This window comes from Homarus americanus, unplaced genomic scaffold (assembly GCF_018991925.1).
Source record: "Homarus americanus isolate GMGI-L3 unplaced genomic scaffold, GMGI_Hamer_2.0 scaffold38385, whole genome shotgun sequence".
Classification (NCBI taxonomy): domain Eukaryota; kingdom Metazoa; phylum Arthropoda; class Malacostraca; order Decapoda; family Nephropidae; genus Homarus; species Homarus americanus.
The window spans coordinates 1-15,330 of record NW_024732837.1 but is presented as its reverse complement, the minus strand read 5'-3'; the positions used below and the strand labels follow the sequence as shown (position 1 = coordinate 15,330).

General features: G+C 38.9%; 2 protein-coding genes and 1 long non-coding RNA gene across 3 annotated transcripts; 2 read left to right on the top strand and 1 right to left on the bottom strand.

The window, feature by feature from the left end:
* Positions 1–735: 735 nt before the first annotated feature.
* Positions 736–6,826, top strand: LOC121869124 (voltage-gated potassium channel subunit beta-2-like; the record flags this gene model as incomplete). The annotated part of the gene is given in 2 exon segments (XM_042370311.1): positions 736–842; positions 3,426–6,826. A coding segment is annotated over 1 exon segment (58 nt), but the record flags the coding sequence as incomplete, so codon positions are not given.
* A 551-nt stretch (positions 6,827–7,377) lies between these two features.
* On the top strand, positions 7,378–8,662 carry LOC121869125. The gene is made up of 2 exons (XM_042370312.1): positions 7,378–8,325; positions 8,522–8,662. Exons 1-2 carry the CDS (start codon positions 7,378–7,380, stop codon positions 8,576–8,578), a joined length of 1,005 nt encoding a protein of 334 aa, XP_042226246.1. The 3' UTR covers positions 8,579–8,662.
* Positions 8,663–8,693: 31 nt separating this feature from the next.
* On the bottom strand, positions 8,694–9,186 carry LOC121869126. Its single transcript, XR_006089510.1, has 3 exons — positions 9,150–9,186; positions 9,060–9,099; positions 8,694–8,748 (listed from the first exon to the last, which is right to left on the bottom strand). It is a non-coding gene; the product is annotated as an uncharacterized LOC121869126 (long non-coding RNA).
* Between the last annotated feature and the right edge of the window lie 6,144 nt (positions 9,187–15,330).

The following is a 15,330-nucleotide window of genomic DNA, read 5'->3' as shown; positions in this document are numbered from 1 at the left end:
GGGTTTCAAGGGATAGGGAGGGGGTCAATGAGTACAGAAAATGGTAAGCCCTAAGTCAAAAAAGTAGCCAATAGAAAACTAAAGTTATAAGGCGATACTTTTGCATTTTTCATAAACTTCTCAATATTAGCCCACGCTCTTGTTAAGAGAATAAAAACATAATTATAATTAGAGAAATTCCTTCTTTTTCCCTAGGGCTTGCCCCTGGAAATTACTGACGGCCCCCAGGTTAAGAACCACTGCTCTAAGACAATCATCTGTCTTTTTTCTTATCTCTTTTTTCTCTTTTCAGGTGACTCTTGATAAGTATTTTCTATCACTCTATATTTCCCTTCTACTTTGGGACGATGACTTGTAACGTTCATCAGCTAGTGAGTTACTCTCCCACCTTGGCAGGATACTATTCAACCAGGTATTAGGCTCTCAAAGATGCTTCCTGAACTGAGACATGACACCATTAAGACCTCCCAATTGTAACTAATCTTAACATTTCACAATCCTAATTTCTCTTTACCCAAATAGTAGATGAACCAAATTATCCACATTCCTAGTGCAGCCACTATGAACTGGGGCCTATCAGGACCGTGTGGCATAAAGAATGGGCCCTTGAAGGACTGAGACCCCTAAGGACTAGGGGGCCTATAGGACTGTGATATTGATTCTCATGGTGGACACATCTTCACATTACACAGGTTTTACCCAAGCTGAAGCCAGATCACATCGCAGAGTTGGGGCAATTCTCGACAACAAGCCCGTTCGTCCTCCCATAGTATCGACTTTGGCGCAAAGATGACAAGAGCTTGCAGCGCAGGGTCTTGAGGAAGAGAGTGAGGAGGTAGTGTGTAAGTGTGTGAGAGAATTAACGATTCAGTGTGATAGAGAGAGAATGGGAGTGAGGGTTAGTTTAGGGAGATGGGTGGGCTCGTAAGATAGAACAACCCGGTGTTTACTGTTAATTCCCTCATCTCAATAATCTCACTCTTGTGGTTGGGTGTTTTGAGGGTACAGATACAACACCCACTGGTTAAGGAGAGTAAGAATACCTTAACTGCGAACCAGCTTCCTTTAGGCTGTGGATCGAGTGATGTATCCCACACCCAACACAAACATATGACATTGGAGGCAATCATACACACTCATACAGTCAAATCATACAGTTAGGATATACAGTTACTCATACAGTCACTCAAACGGTCTTACAAAGTCAGTCACACAGTTGCAGTCGTTTCCTCAGTCGTTCTGGAGCGTGTTGTACTTGCCATACAGTCATTCATAATGTCATACAGTCAAACAACCACAGTCATACACAGTTGACACTCAATCAACAGTCAACATTCACGACTTTCAGACCCACTGTAGGTTGAGTTAGGATGATAAATATTTTTCTATGTATGATAAATATTCCTCTATGTATGATCTAGATTCACTCAACTCATCCCAATAACTTGAGTTCAATCTAGTTAAGGTAGAGTCTCAGTGTTAAGTGAAGGTATCTAGTTAAGGTAGAGTCTCAGTGTTAAGTGAAGGTATCTAGTTAAGGTAGAGTCTCAGTGTTAAGTGAAGGTATCTAGTTAAGGTAGAGTCTCAGTGTTAAGTGAAGGTATCTAGTTAAGGTAGAGTCTCAGTGTTAAGTGAAGGTATCTAGTTAAGGTAGAGTCTCAGTGTTAAGTGAAGGTATCTAGTTAAGGTAGAGTCTCAGTGTTAAGTGAAGGTATCTAGGTAAGGTAGAGTCTCAGTGTTAAATGAAGGTGTCTAGTTAAGGTAGAGTCTCAGTGTTAAGTGAAGGTATCTAGTTAAGGTAGAGTCTCAGTGTTAAGTGAAGGTATCTAGATAAGGTAGATTCTTAGTGTTAAGTGAAGGTATCTAGATAAGGTAGAGTCTCAGTGTTAAGTGAAGGTATCTAGTTAAGGTAGAGTCTTAGTGTTAAGTGACGGTATCTAGTTTAGGTAGAGTCTCAGTGTTAAGTGAAGGTATCTAGTTAAGGTAAAGTCTTAGTGTTAAATGAAGGTATCTAGTTAAGGTAGAGTCTCAGTGTTAAGTGAAGGTATCTAGTTATGGTAGAGTCTCGGAAAAAATAATGAAAATGTGTTGAGATGTTTTACTAAAATTTATATATATATATATATATATATATATATATATATATATATATATATATATATATATATATATATATATATATATATATATATATATATATATATATATCAGTAAACTTAACCTAACCTAACCTAGCCTGACCTAACCTGTTGTCTTCGGGAGGTTTTCAGTGAACCGCGTTGTTTTATCAATAAAAATAACAACTATCATTCTAAGTTGAATGAATTTACTTAATAAACAGGCTATATTATGTAGCTTGTCGGGTACCATTAAGTACAGTATGTGTCAACTTAAGTATGATAGTTGGAATGTTTAGTTAGGTGTGGAAGATTGTTAGTTAAGGATATGTCTGTGTATGTGTGTGTGTTTTGGGAGGGTATTGTGTAAAGTTTGCTAGTATAGAGAGAGTCAGGCATAGATTCCATTTTTTCTCCATTTTTAGTTCAGTTTTTTGCTTTTGCTGTTTAGTGATTGTGTGATCGTGGTCATGTAAAAGATGGTGACTGTTGTAGTTAGCACTGCTTGTTTCGTTTAGCATAATTTACTGTTTACTCACGACCACAAACCTGTTAAGCCTCATTATAAAGTTTCCCAGTCTCGATGCCAAGCACAAGTTTTGAGTTGTAATACACTTTAACCCTTGAGTACGATAATTTAACCCCTTGAGTACAATAATTTAACCCCTTGAGTACAATAATTTAACCCCTTGAGTACGATAATTTAACCCCTTGAGTACGATAATTTAACCCCTTGAGTACGAAGAATTAGCCCCTTGAGTACGATGAACTAACCCTCGAATACACTGTCTGAACCTTTCGCTAATACTCGGTGGGTTTAGTCATCGTACTCGGGGATAATTCTACGTACTCAGGAGGTTAAGTCATCGTACTCAAGGGGTTAATTCTACGTACTCAGGAGGTTAAGTCATCGTACTCAAGGGGTTAAAGTCAGTTTTGAGGGATTGATATTGCCATAGATATTATCCCCTTGGGTACAGTGATCATAAGGTAAAGACATCTTAAGGAGCTAGACTATCTTAAATCCCATTATTCCAGTCACCTTATTCAAAACCTAATGTGCATAATGGATTTGGAGAGATTAACCCCTTAAGAACTGTTCAAGGAAGATTAAAACTCATCCCTGAGGTTTAATTTCTTGTGAGACTTTGCCCAGTGGGGGAAGGCAAACAGGGCGGGCACTTAGTCTCCAAAAACTCCCCTAGAAAACGTCTCACCGTTTCAACAAGTGAGGTTGTGGTAGGTTAGGTCGTAACTAACTCCTGTATAAGTAACCTATTTTCTCTTATTTTGTTCCCTCTTTTTCAGGAATCTGCGCCTAAAACTCCCTTCTGTGTCATCATGTAAAGATTTCGTTACCCCTTGTGCTGAACGCTGTGATGTGGTCGCAGCTAACCTCAACATCACCATAACAACAACAGATTTTTCGTGTTCGTCTCCACATGATGTTTACCTCCCGTGTTCATTACCTTCTCCCATCATGCAATAGATCGCTGAGGCGTGTGTTGGTTACCTCTTATGATAGACGATATTAGGAAAGGAAAACACTAAGAAGAGATTAGACCATTATTTTTATCTTTAACCTAACCTAACTGAATCTAACCTAAGCTAATCAAAATCTAACCTAACTTGACCCTACTCAACCTAACCCAACTTTAGCTAACCTAACCTTATTCAACCTAAGTCAACCTAACCAAACCTAACCTAAGTAGTATTTCAATTTGGTTCAAGTTTAATTCCTTTGCATCACATGAAAAGTGTTGATGGTTTAACTGTTCGGAGTCTTGGTCGGTTTTCCTAATATTGACTATAATATAATCAAAAAATAATGTTATGCAAATTTGTCCTGTAAAAAACCTTTTGCAAAGGTGAATAAGCTCCGTACCAGCTTATTTTACCGAAAGATTAACCACCCTAACCTAACCTAAGCTAACCTAACCTAACCTAACCTAACCTAACCTCATCCCTTCGAATACCATTAGGGTGATTAATCCTCAAGTGAAATAAGCTGGGGTGGAAATTCTACAGTGATCCAAAGTCCTTAATAATACTTTGTTGGAAGCTGATTAAAATGGCCTGGTAAACTAATGGAGCAAGTTATACTGTAGTAACTTATATAAATCAGAAATTAAAAAAAAAATCATAAACTTGATAAACTTTCTGGCAGGAGGAAGTTGGCAACCATATGTAAACATTGACACTTGGCAACCACATGTTAAACACATACTTGAAACCCCCGAAAAATAAACACACTCTTCATATGACAGATGCAGACAATATAAGCCACCGTCCGTTTTCTACATATAAACAACAACAACAATGAATGTAAACAAGAACTATGAACATTCCTATTGTAAACGTAAACGAGAAACGTTCATATCGTAGTTGTAAACAATTATTATGTTAGCTAAACAACATCAAAGTTTATACATCAAAGAAATAACATTTGTATTATAAACAATATCAACGGACATCTCATGTAAACAAACAAAGCTCATGCTCTAGACGTAAACAATATGAACATTCATATTGTAATTTTAAACAGTCAAAGTTTACATATGTTTGCCTTGTAAGACGTAAACAATATGAACATTCATAATGTAGTTTTAAACAGTCAAAGTTTACAGTACATATGGCTACCTAAGAGTGAAGAGAGATTCATGGTATCATTATCATCAGTATGATTCTTTAGAGCGAAGATCCACGATGTGATATGGAAAGTCTTTAGGGTGTCATACAAACGTGGCACATTGGTCACTCACTACCTAACTCGAATAATTTTTGTTTATTTTTAGTTTATCCATCATTGTCACTTGGATTACAGTGAAAACTCTATTTAACGGTCTATATGGTGAGGAAGTTCATTATATCAAGGTTCTGTTAGATGTGAAACCCAGATATAATGGTATATATTGAGATGAGTCCTTTATATGGAAGTTTTCACTGTACTGTATTTGTAAATTTGAGTTTAGTTAATGTGTGAACTTTGAGTGACTTTCCATACTGCCTCGTCAACTACTATTGCCAACCTGGCCATGTAATATGGGCAGGGATCAAGACTCGCTACACAAGCAATATGATTAATACCAAGTCGGTGATACATTTTGTGCTATGTCATGGATGCTAAGTGCCTCCGCTTTGAACAATTTCCTAATTGTTCTCATTATCTGCCTTGGAGTATAGAGGTGTTTTGCAGTGCTTCAACATAGTACTGTCTCATAGAAATTAGATACAGTTAACATTCAGTAATGTAAATTAGATTATTTATATATCCACTCTATTGTACCGGAGCGTCTGTTAAACTGCTATATATTTCAGTTGATCTAAAGTAGTATCAACTTGGCCCTGTTTAACATGACTTAACCCGTGGCATGCAGCTATTTCTCTAGTTCAGTAGTGTCTACGATAGTGTTACTATCATTTAATCCTAATATATTTCATTGCATGATTTTCTGAATTCCGAATTAACACGATTTTAGAATTTTGATGTGAAACAAAAAACTGGCTCCTTATTGGCCCGACACGCTCTACCAGGCGAGGTGTTCGGGTCTTATAATTATAGTAGATGAGTAGATTAGCGTTGAAGTTGAAGCCTCAAGCACAAGTAGATCTACCGCCAGTTGCTTTTTACAGTTGTGTGTCACATATAATGATAACGCGCTCTCCAATGTTTTCCATATCAGTTGTACAGTATATCTACACTAGGTTGTCCTATCCGCTCGTTATTATTTACCACTGCCGATGTGCGTAAAGCGGGCCACTTCAAAGAGTTCAGTTTCTTAGTTCTTGCACATGATTACACTGTTAAGGGCAGGTATTAACTTGCAGTTATTGTTAAGTTACCACAAGTTGGCAGCAGCGACAAAGCTCAGAGTGTAAACCTTCTTCAGTCTCGTTGTTATTAGGAAAGCCTTCATCGTCTGAGTAGTTTACCTAGAGATTTTTCATCATGGTATATAATCACAAAACTGAAATAACAATCTTAACAATACTGATAGACCCTGAGCTATTTATTGCTGCTGTTACACTTAATTTCTTCTCTGTAAGTTAATTATTCACTTATCTTCCTGTAATTCCTTCTTCTCAACAATAATATATGGAAAACACACACACAAAAAATAATAATAATAATGCAAAATGGTTATTACCTGTTACGTAATCTTCTACTTTGTACCTCCGAGTTTTGGTGTGATATTACCACCAATTTTGTTACATTAGTATTAGGAATATAGTTACAATACCCAGATTATCCCTTACAATAGTTCATAAGTTTGTTCTCACTTATCTGGTGATGACTGTATATCACCCAAATATAAGTATGTGCTTTACAAAGTTTGTGATATAAATATAATTTATATCTAGTTCTGAATATGGTTAGGATGATGTTCTTTGTGGAGGTGACGGTAAAGTGCTAGGTTCACCCTCCCCATGTAAGGAATGAAGGTAATTGTCACAGTGTATGGGAGGTGTGTTGATATGAACCACGTGTTGATTGTGATAGTCCACTGTTGTAATGGTCCACGTGTTGTAATAACCTTATAACATTGTGGGATCGTCAACAACACCAGCAGGAAGCCACACACTCTCACCCCAAGTTACATTATATATTTCAAGATGTGAACCAAGAAATACCGATTTATGAACACCTAATTACATGCTGTTATAATAATTTATCTGTACTTGAACTTAATACACGAGATTATCAATTATTTATCTGTATTTGAACCTAGTACATGAGATTAGCATTTATTTCTTTGTATTTGAACTTAATACACGAGATTATCATTTATTTATCTGTATTTGAACCTAGTACATGAGATTAGCATTTATTTCTTTGTATTTGAACTTAATACACGAGATTATCATTTATTTATCTGTATTTGAACCTAGTACATGAGATTAGCATTTATTTCTTTGTATTTGAACTTAATACAGGAGATTAGTATTTATTTATTTGTATTTGAACTTAATACATGAGATTAGTATATATTTATTTGTATTTGGACTTAGTATATGAGGTCACGGATGAAAGACTTAAGCCTAATTATTCAAGTTTTCATTCACTTAGTCAACATATAATTGGTAGTTGAGATTACTGTGGGTACATTTGCTGTTCTTTATCACAAGCAAAGTTTGGAATGAGCACAATACTCACCGTCTTTTGATAAACAAGTCAAAGATTATAGAATTTAAGTCTTGTTACAAGAGCTCAAAGTTGACTTCACATATACAAGAATATAGTGTCCTGTACATCAACAATATGTACTCTACAATATGCCCTGTACACCAACACTATGCCTTGTATACCAACAGTATGCCCTGTACACCTACACTATGTACTGTACAATATGCCCTGTACATCAACACTATGCCATGTACACCAACACTATGTACTTGTACTATACAATATGCCCTGTACACCAACACTATGTCCTGTACACCAATAGTATGCCTTGTACACATACACTATATACTGTACAATATGCCCAGTACACCAACACTATGCCCTGTACACCAACAGTATGCCCTGTACACATACACTATGTACTGTACAATATGCACTGTACACAGACACTATGTACTGTACAATATGCTCTGTACACCAACACTATGTATTGTACAATATGTCCTGTACACCAACAGTATGTCCTCTACACCTACACTATGTCCTGTACACCAACACTATGTCCTGTACACCAACACTCTGTCCTGTACACCTACACTATGTCCTGTACACCAGCACTCTGTCCTGTACACTAACACTCTGTCCTGTACACTAACACTCTGTCCTGTACACCAACACTCTGTCCTGTACATCAACACTCTGTCCTGTACACCAACACTATGTCCTGTACACCAACACCATGTCCTGTACACCAACGCTATGTCCTGTACACCAACACTATATCCTGTACATCAACAATTATATATCCTGTACACCAACACTCTGTCCTGTACACCAATACTATGTCCTGTACACCAATACTATGTCCTGTACACCATCACTATGTCCTGTACACCAACACTATGTCCTGTACACCTACACTCTGTCCTGTACACTAACACTATGTACTGTACAATATGCCCTGTACATCAACACTATGCCATGTACACCAATAGTATGCCCTGTACACATACACTATATACTGTACAATATGCCCTGTACACCAACACTATGCCCTGTACACCAACAGTATGCCCTGTACACATACACTATGTACTGTACAATATGCGCTGTACACAGACACTATGTACTGTACAATATGCTCTGTGCACCAACACTATGTATTGTACAATATGTCCAGTACACCAACACTATGCCCTGCACACTAACAGTATGCCCTGTACACATACACTATATACTGTACAATATGCCCTGTACACCAACAGTATGCCCAGTACACATACACTATGTACTGTACAATATGCGCTGTACACAGACACTATGTACTGTACAATAGGCTCTGCACACCAACACTATGTATTGTACACTATGTCCTGTACACCAACACTCTGCCCTGTACACCAACACTCTGTCCTGTACACCAACACTCTGTCCTGTACACCAACACTATATCCTGTACACCAACACTCTGTCCTGTACACCAACACTCTGTCCTGTACACCAACACTATGTCCTGTACTACACCAACACTATGTCCTGTACACCAACACTATGTCCTGTACACCAACACTATGTCCTGTACACCAACACCTATGTCCTGTACACCAACACTGTCCTGTACACCAACACTTCGTCCTGTACACACAACACTCTGTCCTGTACACCAACACTCTGTCCTGTACACCAACACTGTCCTGTACACCAACACTCTGTCTGTGCTGTACACTCTGTCCTGTACAGTACACTAACACTCTGTCCTGTACACCAACACTCTGTCCAACAGTCCTGAACACCAACACGCTGTCCTGTACACCAACCTCTGTCCTGTACACCAACACTCTGTCCTGTACACCAACACTCTGTCCCACACCAACGCTCTGTGTACACTAACACTGTCCTGTACCAACCTCTGTCCTGTACACCAACACTCTGTGCTGTACACCCACACTCTGTCCTGTACACCAACACTCTGTCCTGTACACCCACACTCTGTCCTGTACACCTACACTATGTCCTGTGCACAACACTATATCCTGTACACCAACACTCTGTCCTGTACACCAACACTATGTACTGTACAATATGCCCTGTACACCAACACTATGTACTGTACCATATGCCCTGTACACCCACACTATGTCCTGTACACCAACACTCTGTCCTGTGCACCAACACTATATACTGTACAATATGCCCTGTACACCAACACTATGTCCTGTACACCAACACTCTCTCCTGTACACCAACACTATGTTCTGTACACCAACACTGTCCTGTACACCAACACTCTGTCCTGTACACCAACTCTCTGTCCTGTACACCAACACTCTGTCCTGTACACCAACACTCTGTCCTGTACACCAACACTCTGTCCTGCACACCAACCCTCTGTCCTGTACACCAACCCTCTGTCCTGTACACCAACACTCTGTCCTGTACACCAACACTCTGTCCTGTACACCAACACTCTGTCCTGTACACCAACCCTCTGTCCTGTACACACCAACACTCTGTCCTGTACACCAACACTCTGTCCTGTACACCAACCCTGTCCTGCACACCAACACTCTGTCCTGTACACCAACACTCTGTCCTGTACATCAACACTCTGTCCTGTACACCAACACTCTGTCCTGTACACCAACACTCTGTCCTGTCACACCAACACTTGTCCTGTACACCAACCCTCTGTCCTGCACACCAACACTCTGTCCTGTACACCAACACTCTGTCCTGTACATCACACTCTGTCCTGTACACCAACCCTCTGTCCTACACCAACACTCTGTCCTGTACACCAACACTCTGTCCTACACCCTCTGTCCTGCACACCAACACTCTGTCCTGTACACCAACACTCTGTCCTGTACATCAACACTCTGTCCTGTACACCAACACTCTGTCCCACACCAACACTCTGTCCTGTACACCACCCTGTCCTGCACACCAACACTCTGTCCTGTACACCAACCCTCTGTCCTGTACACCAACACTCTGTCATGTACACCAACCCTCTGTCCTGTACACCAACCCTCTGTCCTGTACGCCAACACTCAGTCCTGTACACCAACACTCTGTCCTGTACACCAACTCTCTGTCCTGTACACCAACACTCTGTCCTGTACACCAACACTCTGTCCTGTACACCAACACTCTGTCCTGCACACCAACCCTCTGTCCTGTACACCAACCCTCTGTCCTGTACACCAACACTCTGTCCTGTACACCAACACTCTGTCCTGTACACCAACACTCTGTCCTGTACACCAACACACATGTCTAAGAGTTTGCTCCTAAAGGGATTCCTTAAGAAAGCCAATTTTACAGTTTATTACAGTTTATTGTAGACAGTTTATTACTGTTTATTATAGACAGTTTATTACTGTTTATTATAGACAGTTTATTACTGTTTATTATAGACAGTTTATTACTGTTTATTATAGACAGTTTATTACTGTTTATTATAGACAGTTTATTACTGTTTATTATAGACAGTTTATTACTGTTTATTATAGACAGCTTATTACTGTTTATTATAGACAGTTTATTACTGTTTATTATAGACAGTTTTTTACTGTTTATTATAGACAGTTTATTACTGTTTATTATAGACAGTTTATTCCAGTTTATTACTGTTTATTACAGACACTTTATTACAGTTTATTACAGTTTATTATAGACAGTTTATAACAGTTTATTATAAACAGTTTATTACAGTTTATTATAGACAGTTTATTACTGTTTATTATAGACAGTTTATTACTGTTTATTACAGACAGTTTATTACAGTTTGTTATAGTTTATTACAAGCAGCTTATTACAGTTTATTACAGACAGTTTATAACAGTTTATTACAGACAGTTTATAACAGTTTATTATAGACAGTTTATTACAGTTTATTATAGACAGTTTATAACAGTTTATTATAGACAGTTTATTATAGTTTATTATAGACAGTTTATTACTGTTTATTATAGACAGTTTATTACAGTTTATTACTGTTTATTACCTACAGTTTATTACAGTTTGTTATAGTTTATTACAAACAGCTTATTACAGTTTATTACATACAGTTTATAACAGTTTGTTATAGTTTATTACAAACAGCTTATTACAGTTTATTACAGACAGTTTATTACAGTTTGTTATAGTTTATTACAAACAGCTTATTACAGTTTATTACATACAGTTTATAACAGTTTGTTATAGTTTATTACAAACAGCTTATTACAGTTTATTACAGACAGTTTATTACTGACAATTTATTATAGTTTATTACAGGTTATTATAAACAGTTTATTACAATTTATTATACAGTTTTTTACAGTTTATTACAGACAGTAACACAGTTTATTACAGACAGTATGTAACAGACAGTTCTATTACAGATAGTCAGTAATGACAGTCTATTGCAGACTGTTCAGTACAGACAGTATTTAACAGACAGTTTAATACAGAGTTTTTTCATCAAATTGCAATTTTCGGGAGAGTTGGCCCACCTTCCCCTGGGCTACACCTGTACTCCAATTATTACTATTTCAATGCTTGTTGTTACCCAGGTTATATAATGAATAATGTTGACTCATAACATATTGTCTTATTTCTCCCACTCTGTATGTGTGTGTGTGTGTGTGTGTGTGTGTGTGTGTGTGTGTCTGTGTGTGTGTGTGTCTGTGTGTGTGTGTGTGTGTGTGTGTATGTGCGCGCTTGCTTGCTTGCTTGCGTGTGCTTGCGTTCGTGTATGGCAACCAAAAGGCTGAAAATATACAGTTACATAATTGGGGAATGGGTCACTTGATTGACAAATAATATAAGTGATACAAATATGATATAAAATAACTTGGTGGGGAGAAGGTTCATACTACACTACTACAGGGCATTTCAACATAGTGACAGTGTAAAAAGGAAAGATTGACTGGGAGTGAATACACTGGTTGATTATAAGTTATTGATAATTTTTACAATGGTTGGGGCTGAGCTGTTCTTATGTCGATCAGTTCGTGCTCGTATGGGCTGGGTGTGGTTGTGGTGTCGAACAGCAATTCACGGACGAGGAATCTTGGGTGGAAGTAGGAGTCGGTGTCGAGGATGGTGCAGAAGCTTCTCACCAAATTTGCAAATTAGGTTGTGGTGATGGTCAGTGAGAGCTGAGTGGGTCAATGTGTTGAGCGCTTCTTGATATGTGGAGTAGGAAGGGGAGAGAATAATCTTGCATGCCCTCTTTTGCACTTTTTCTAGGTGTTTACGTTGTGTGGCATTTAGGGAGGAAGACCAGGTAGGGGAGGCATAGGTGAGCTTGGGAAGTATGAATGTTGAGTAAACACTGAGGAGCTCCGGGGCAAGAACTCCGAGGGACTTGAGTCGGCGGAGGAGGTGGAGACGAAAATTGGAGGATTTGACAACTTCACTGACGTGTGGTTTCCAATTTAGGTTTTCTATAGTGACACCGAGGAGCTTAGTGGAGTCCACAACCTGGAGTGTGTTGGGGCCTAAAGTATTGGAGGGAGGTGGGACAAGGTCAGAGGAGAGGTTGATGTGCATAACCATGGTCTTGGTATGGTTGATGGTGACGTGGTTGTTGGTGGCCCAGTTTTGGAGACTGTTCAATAAATCCTGAAGGGTTGTATAGTCGGGAGCAGAATTGTTGACGCTGATCCCAATGGTGGAGTCGTCAACATATTTGCCGCCAGCAGGGGTTTCTCTTAGGGCAACATTGATAAGCATAAGGAAGCATAGTGGTCCCATCTTGGTGCCTTGGGGGATGCCACAGATGAGTGACTGAAAAGTGGAGACAGCCCCTCCTGGAAGTATACAGCTTGGCATCGGTCACAAACAGTCATTTTTTCAAACACTCGGGTTACTTATTAGTATCCCAAAAGTGCCCTCCGAGCCGTAATTCATTGTTTTAAACCAAGTTTTCCCTAAAAAGGTTCGGGTTACTATTTAGTAATGCAACAATATTATGGAAAAGTTCGGGATAAGTCCTTGGGTGTGGATAGGCACTGGAAAAACTTATCGCCAATGTTCAAACTATGGAGGGGTAATACCCCCCCCACCCTTCTGCGGACGCCCATGAGGCAGAAGTTTAACTTTTGGTAAGGGAACTTCTAGTCCACCTTTACACGGACTAGAAGTTACCTAATGGGCGGCAACCCCTGGTACCAAAGACTATAATAGTCTTTTCCTGGTATGCTGTGACGTCATCAACGGCGCATGCGCAGTTATCGTTTCGGCTACTTCTGGTCCGCGGTAACTACTGGTTCGCTACAACGGCACCGCGTGTGAGCTCTTTCAGGACCAGACTTGACCAGCACTGGAGCAGGTTCAGATACATCTGGAGCTGGTGCAGGTACTTGTCAATCAGTGCGTATCAGCGACGTGACCGACCGCCCAAGCAGCTAACGAGCCGATCAGTGGTGAAGAGGATAATGGTAAAGTAAAAGTAAAAACATGACTAAGATCAGCTTTCTAATCAGAAGGGTATTTGGGGCACCAGCGGCAACATATAAATTGTGAACAGACAGCTACACTCCTCATACGTGATGTACAGTATACATTGGCCATAATAAACCCTATAACTGATGTGTTTGGGAACTCTAATGTTCAAAGTTATAAGATTGGCAAATTCATTTTCACATAATTTGAGTTGGCAAACTTGTCACTTCGCTAGAGTGCAGTCCTGGTACAGTTATTCATACTTGTCTAGACTCTGGCCATTGTAGACAATATAGACAGCATTTCTCTCTACTGCCTTCCACTTCCCTTACTGTAAACCTCGAAGAGGATAAGATAAGAATGTGTCATGGCTGAGGGTTTTAGACAAAACAATATTTGTTGAAATTATATCAAGGATTTGTGCATAACAGCTGATTGTTCTATTAATGATTCTGAAACGATTGTAAAGACCAATTTAATAATTTTTGAGGTTGTTAGACATAATTCAGCATCATATTATTCCTAAAATAACATTTTAACTGGTATACTGTAGCCCAGTGGTTCTCAACCTTGTTTGCCCCATGCACCCATTTCACCATATGTCAGAATGTCATTCCCCCCTCCTTTCCAAGATTGTCTGCCTCAAAAAGGGCATTCCAAATAATATGCATATAATACTGAAAATCCTTTATTTTTTCCATATTAGTATCAGTTTCCCCCCCCCCCCCTGAAAACATGAGGGGGGGAAATTCCCCTCTGGTTGAGAACCCCTGCGTGTAGCCGATAGGTCGAGGATAGATAAAGAAAGATGTTCCTAAATGCATAAACGTTTTTAACACAGCTGTATATATATTTATATATGACAGTATGACTAGGATTATTATAAATAGTCTAGCATAATATATAAGCCATTAAATCACGTTTTTAGCCTTTTTAATAGAGGGTAAAATGCGATAAAGGTAAAGGAACTGCGCACGCTCAGAAACCAGAATATTAGTAAACAAACAAATTTACCTGGTAGCGAAGCTGTCACCTTTGCCAGTTATAAATTATACACAACTACAGTACCACGTTACCTGTGTACGGGAAACAGCAGGTGCAGGTATGTACTTATTTTAATTCTAGTAACTAATTTTATAAAGTTAATTAAGCAACAAAGGCAAATATACGGCTGGTGACCGTCAGTGTTAAGTAATGTTTTTTTTAAGACTTTTGGTAAAACTGCAGTTATGGACAATTCCCCTAGTAGTTGAGCAATGTGTTTTTCCGATTATTTAGACAATTTTAAGACACGTTTCTTCTATGATGATTCCGGTATATTTAAGTAATTTGCGAGGGATACTTTACAAAAGAAGTGTCCTAAAATTGTCTAAACAATCAGAAAAACACATTGCTCAACTCGAGACCCATATTGTCCGAAACCGCAGTTATACCACAGTTTTGTTCACTGATTATGCTTCTCCTTCTATTTATTTTCTTGTGCAAATGCTTAGTTTTCTAGATATAGGAGAGTTAAGATAAAGGTTTGGTTAGGTCAGGTCAGATCAGGTCAGGTCAGGTTTTCTTATGTTTGGTTAGGTTGTAGTGGACCCCATCCGCGAAAAGTAACGACTGAGCTCCCACGCGCCTACCAGCCAATCAGCGTACAGAAGA

Bases quoted from the DNA above. Each gene is read 5' to 3' on its own strand.
- LOC121869125 (XM_042370312.1), top strand. From the start codon at position 7,378: ATGTACTCTACAATATGCCCTGTACACCAACACTATGCCTTGTATACC. The intron at 8,326-8,521 runs ATACACTATGTA...TGCCCAGTACAC, and splicing joins CAACAGTATGCCCTGTACAC to ATACACTATGTACTGTACAA.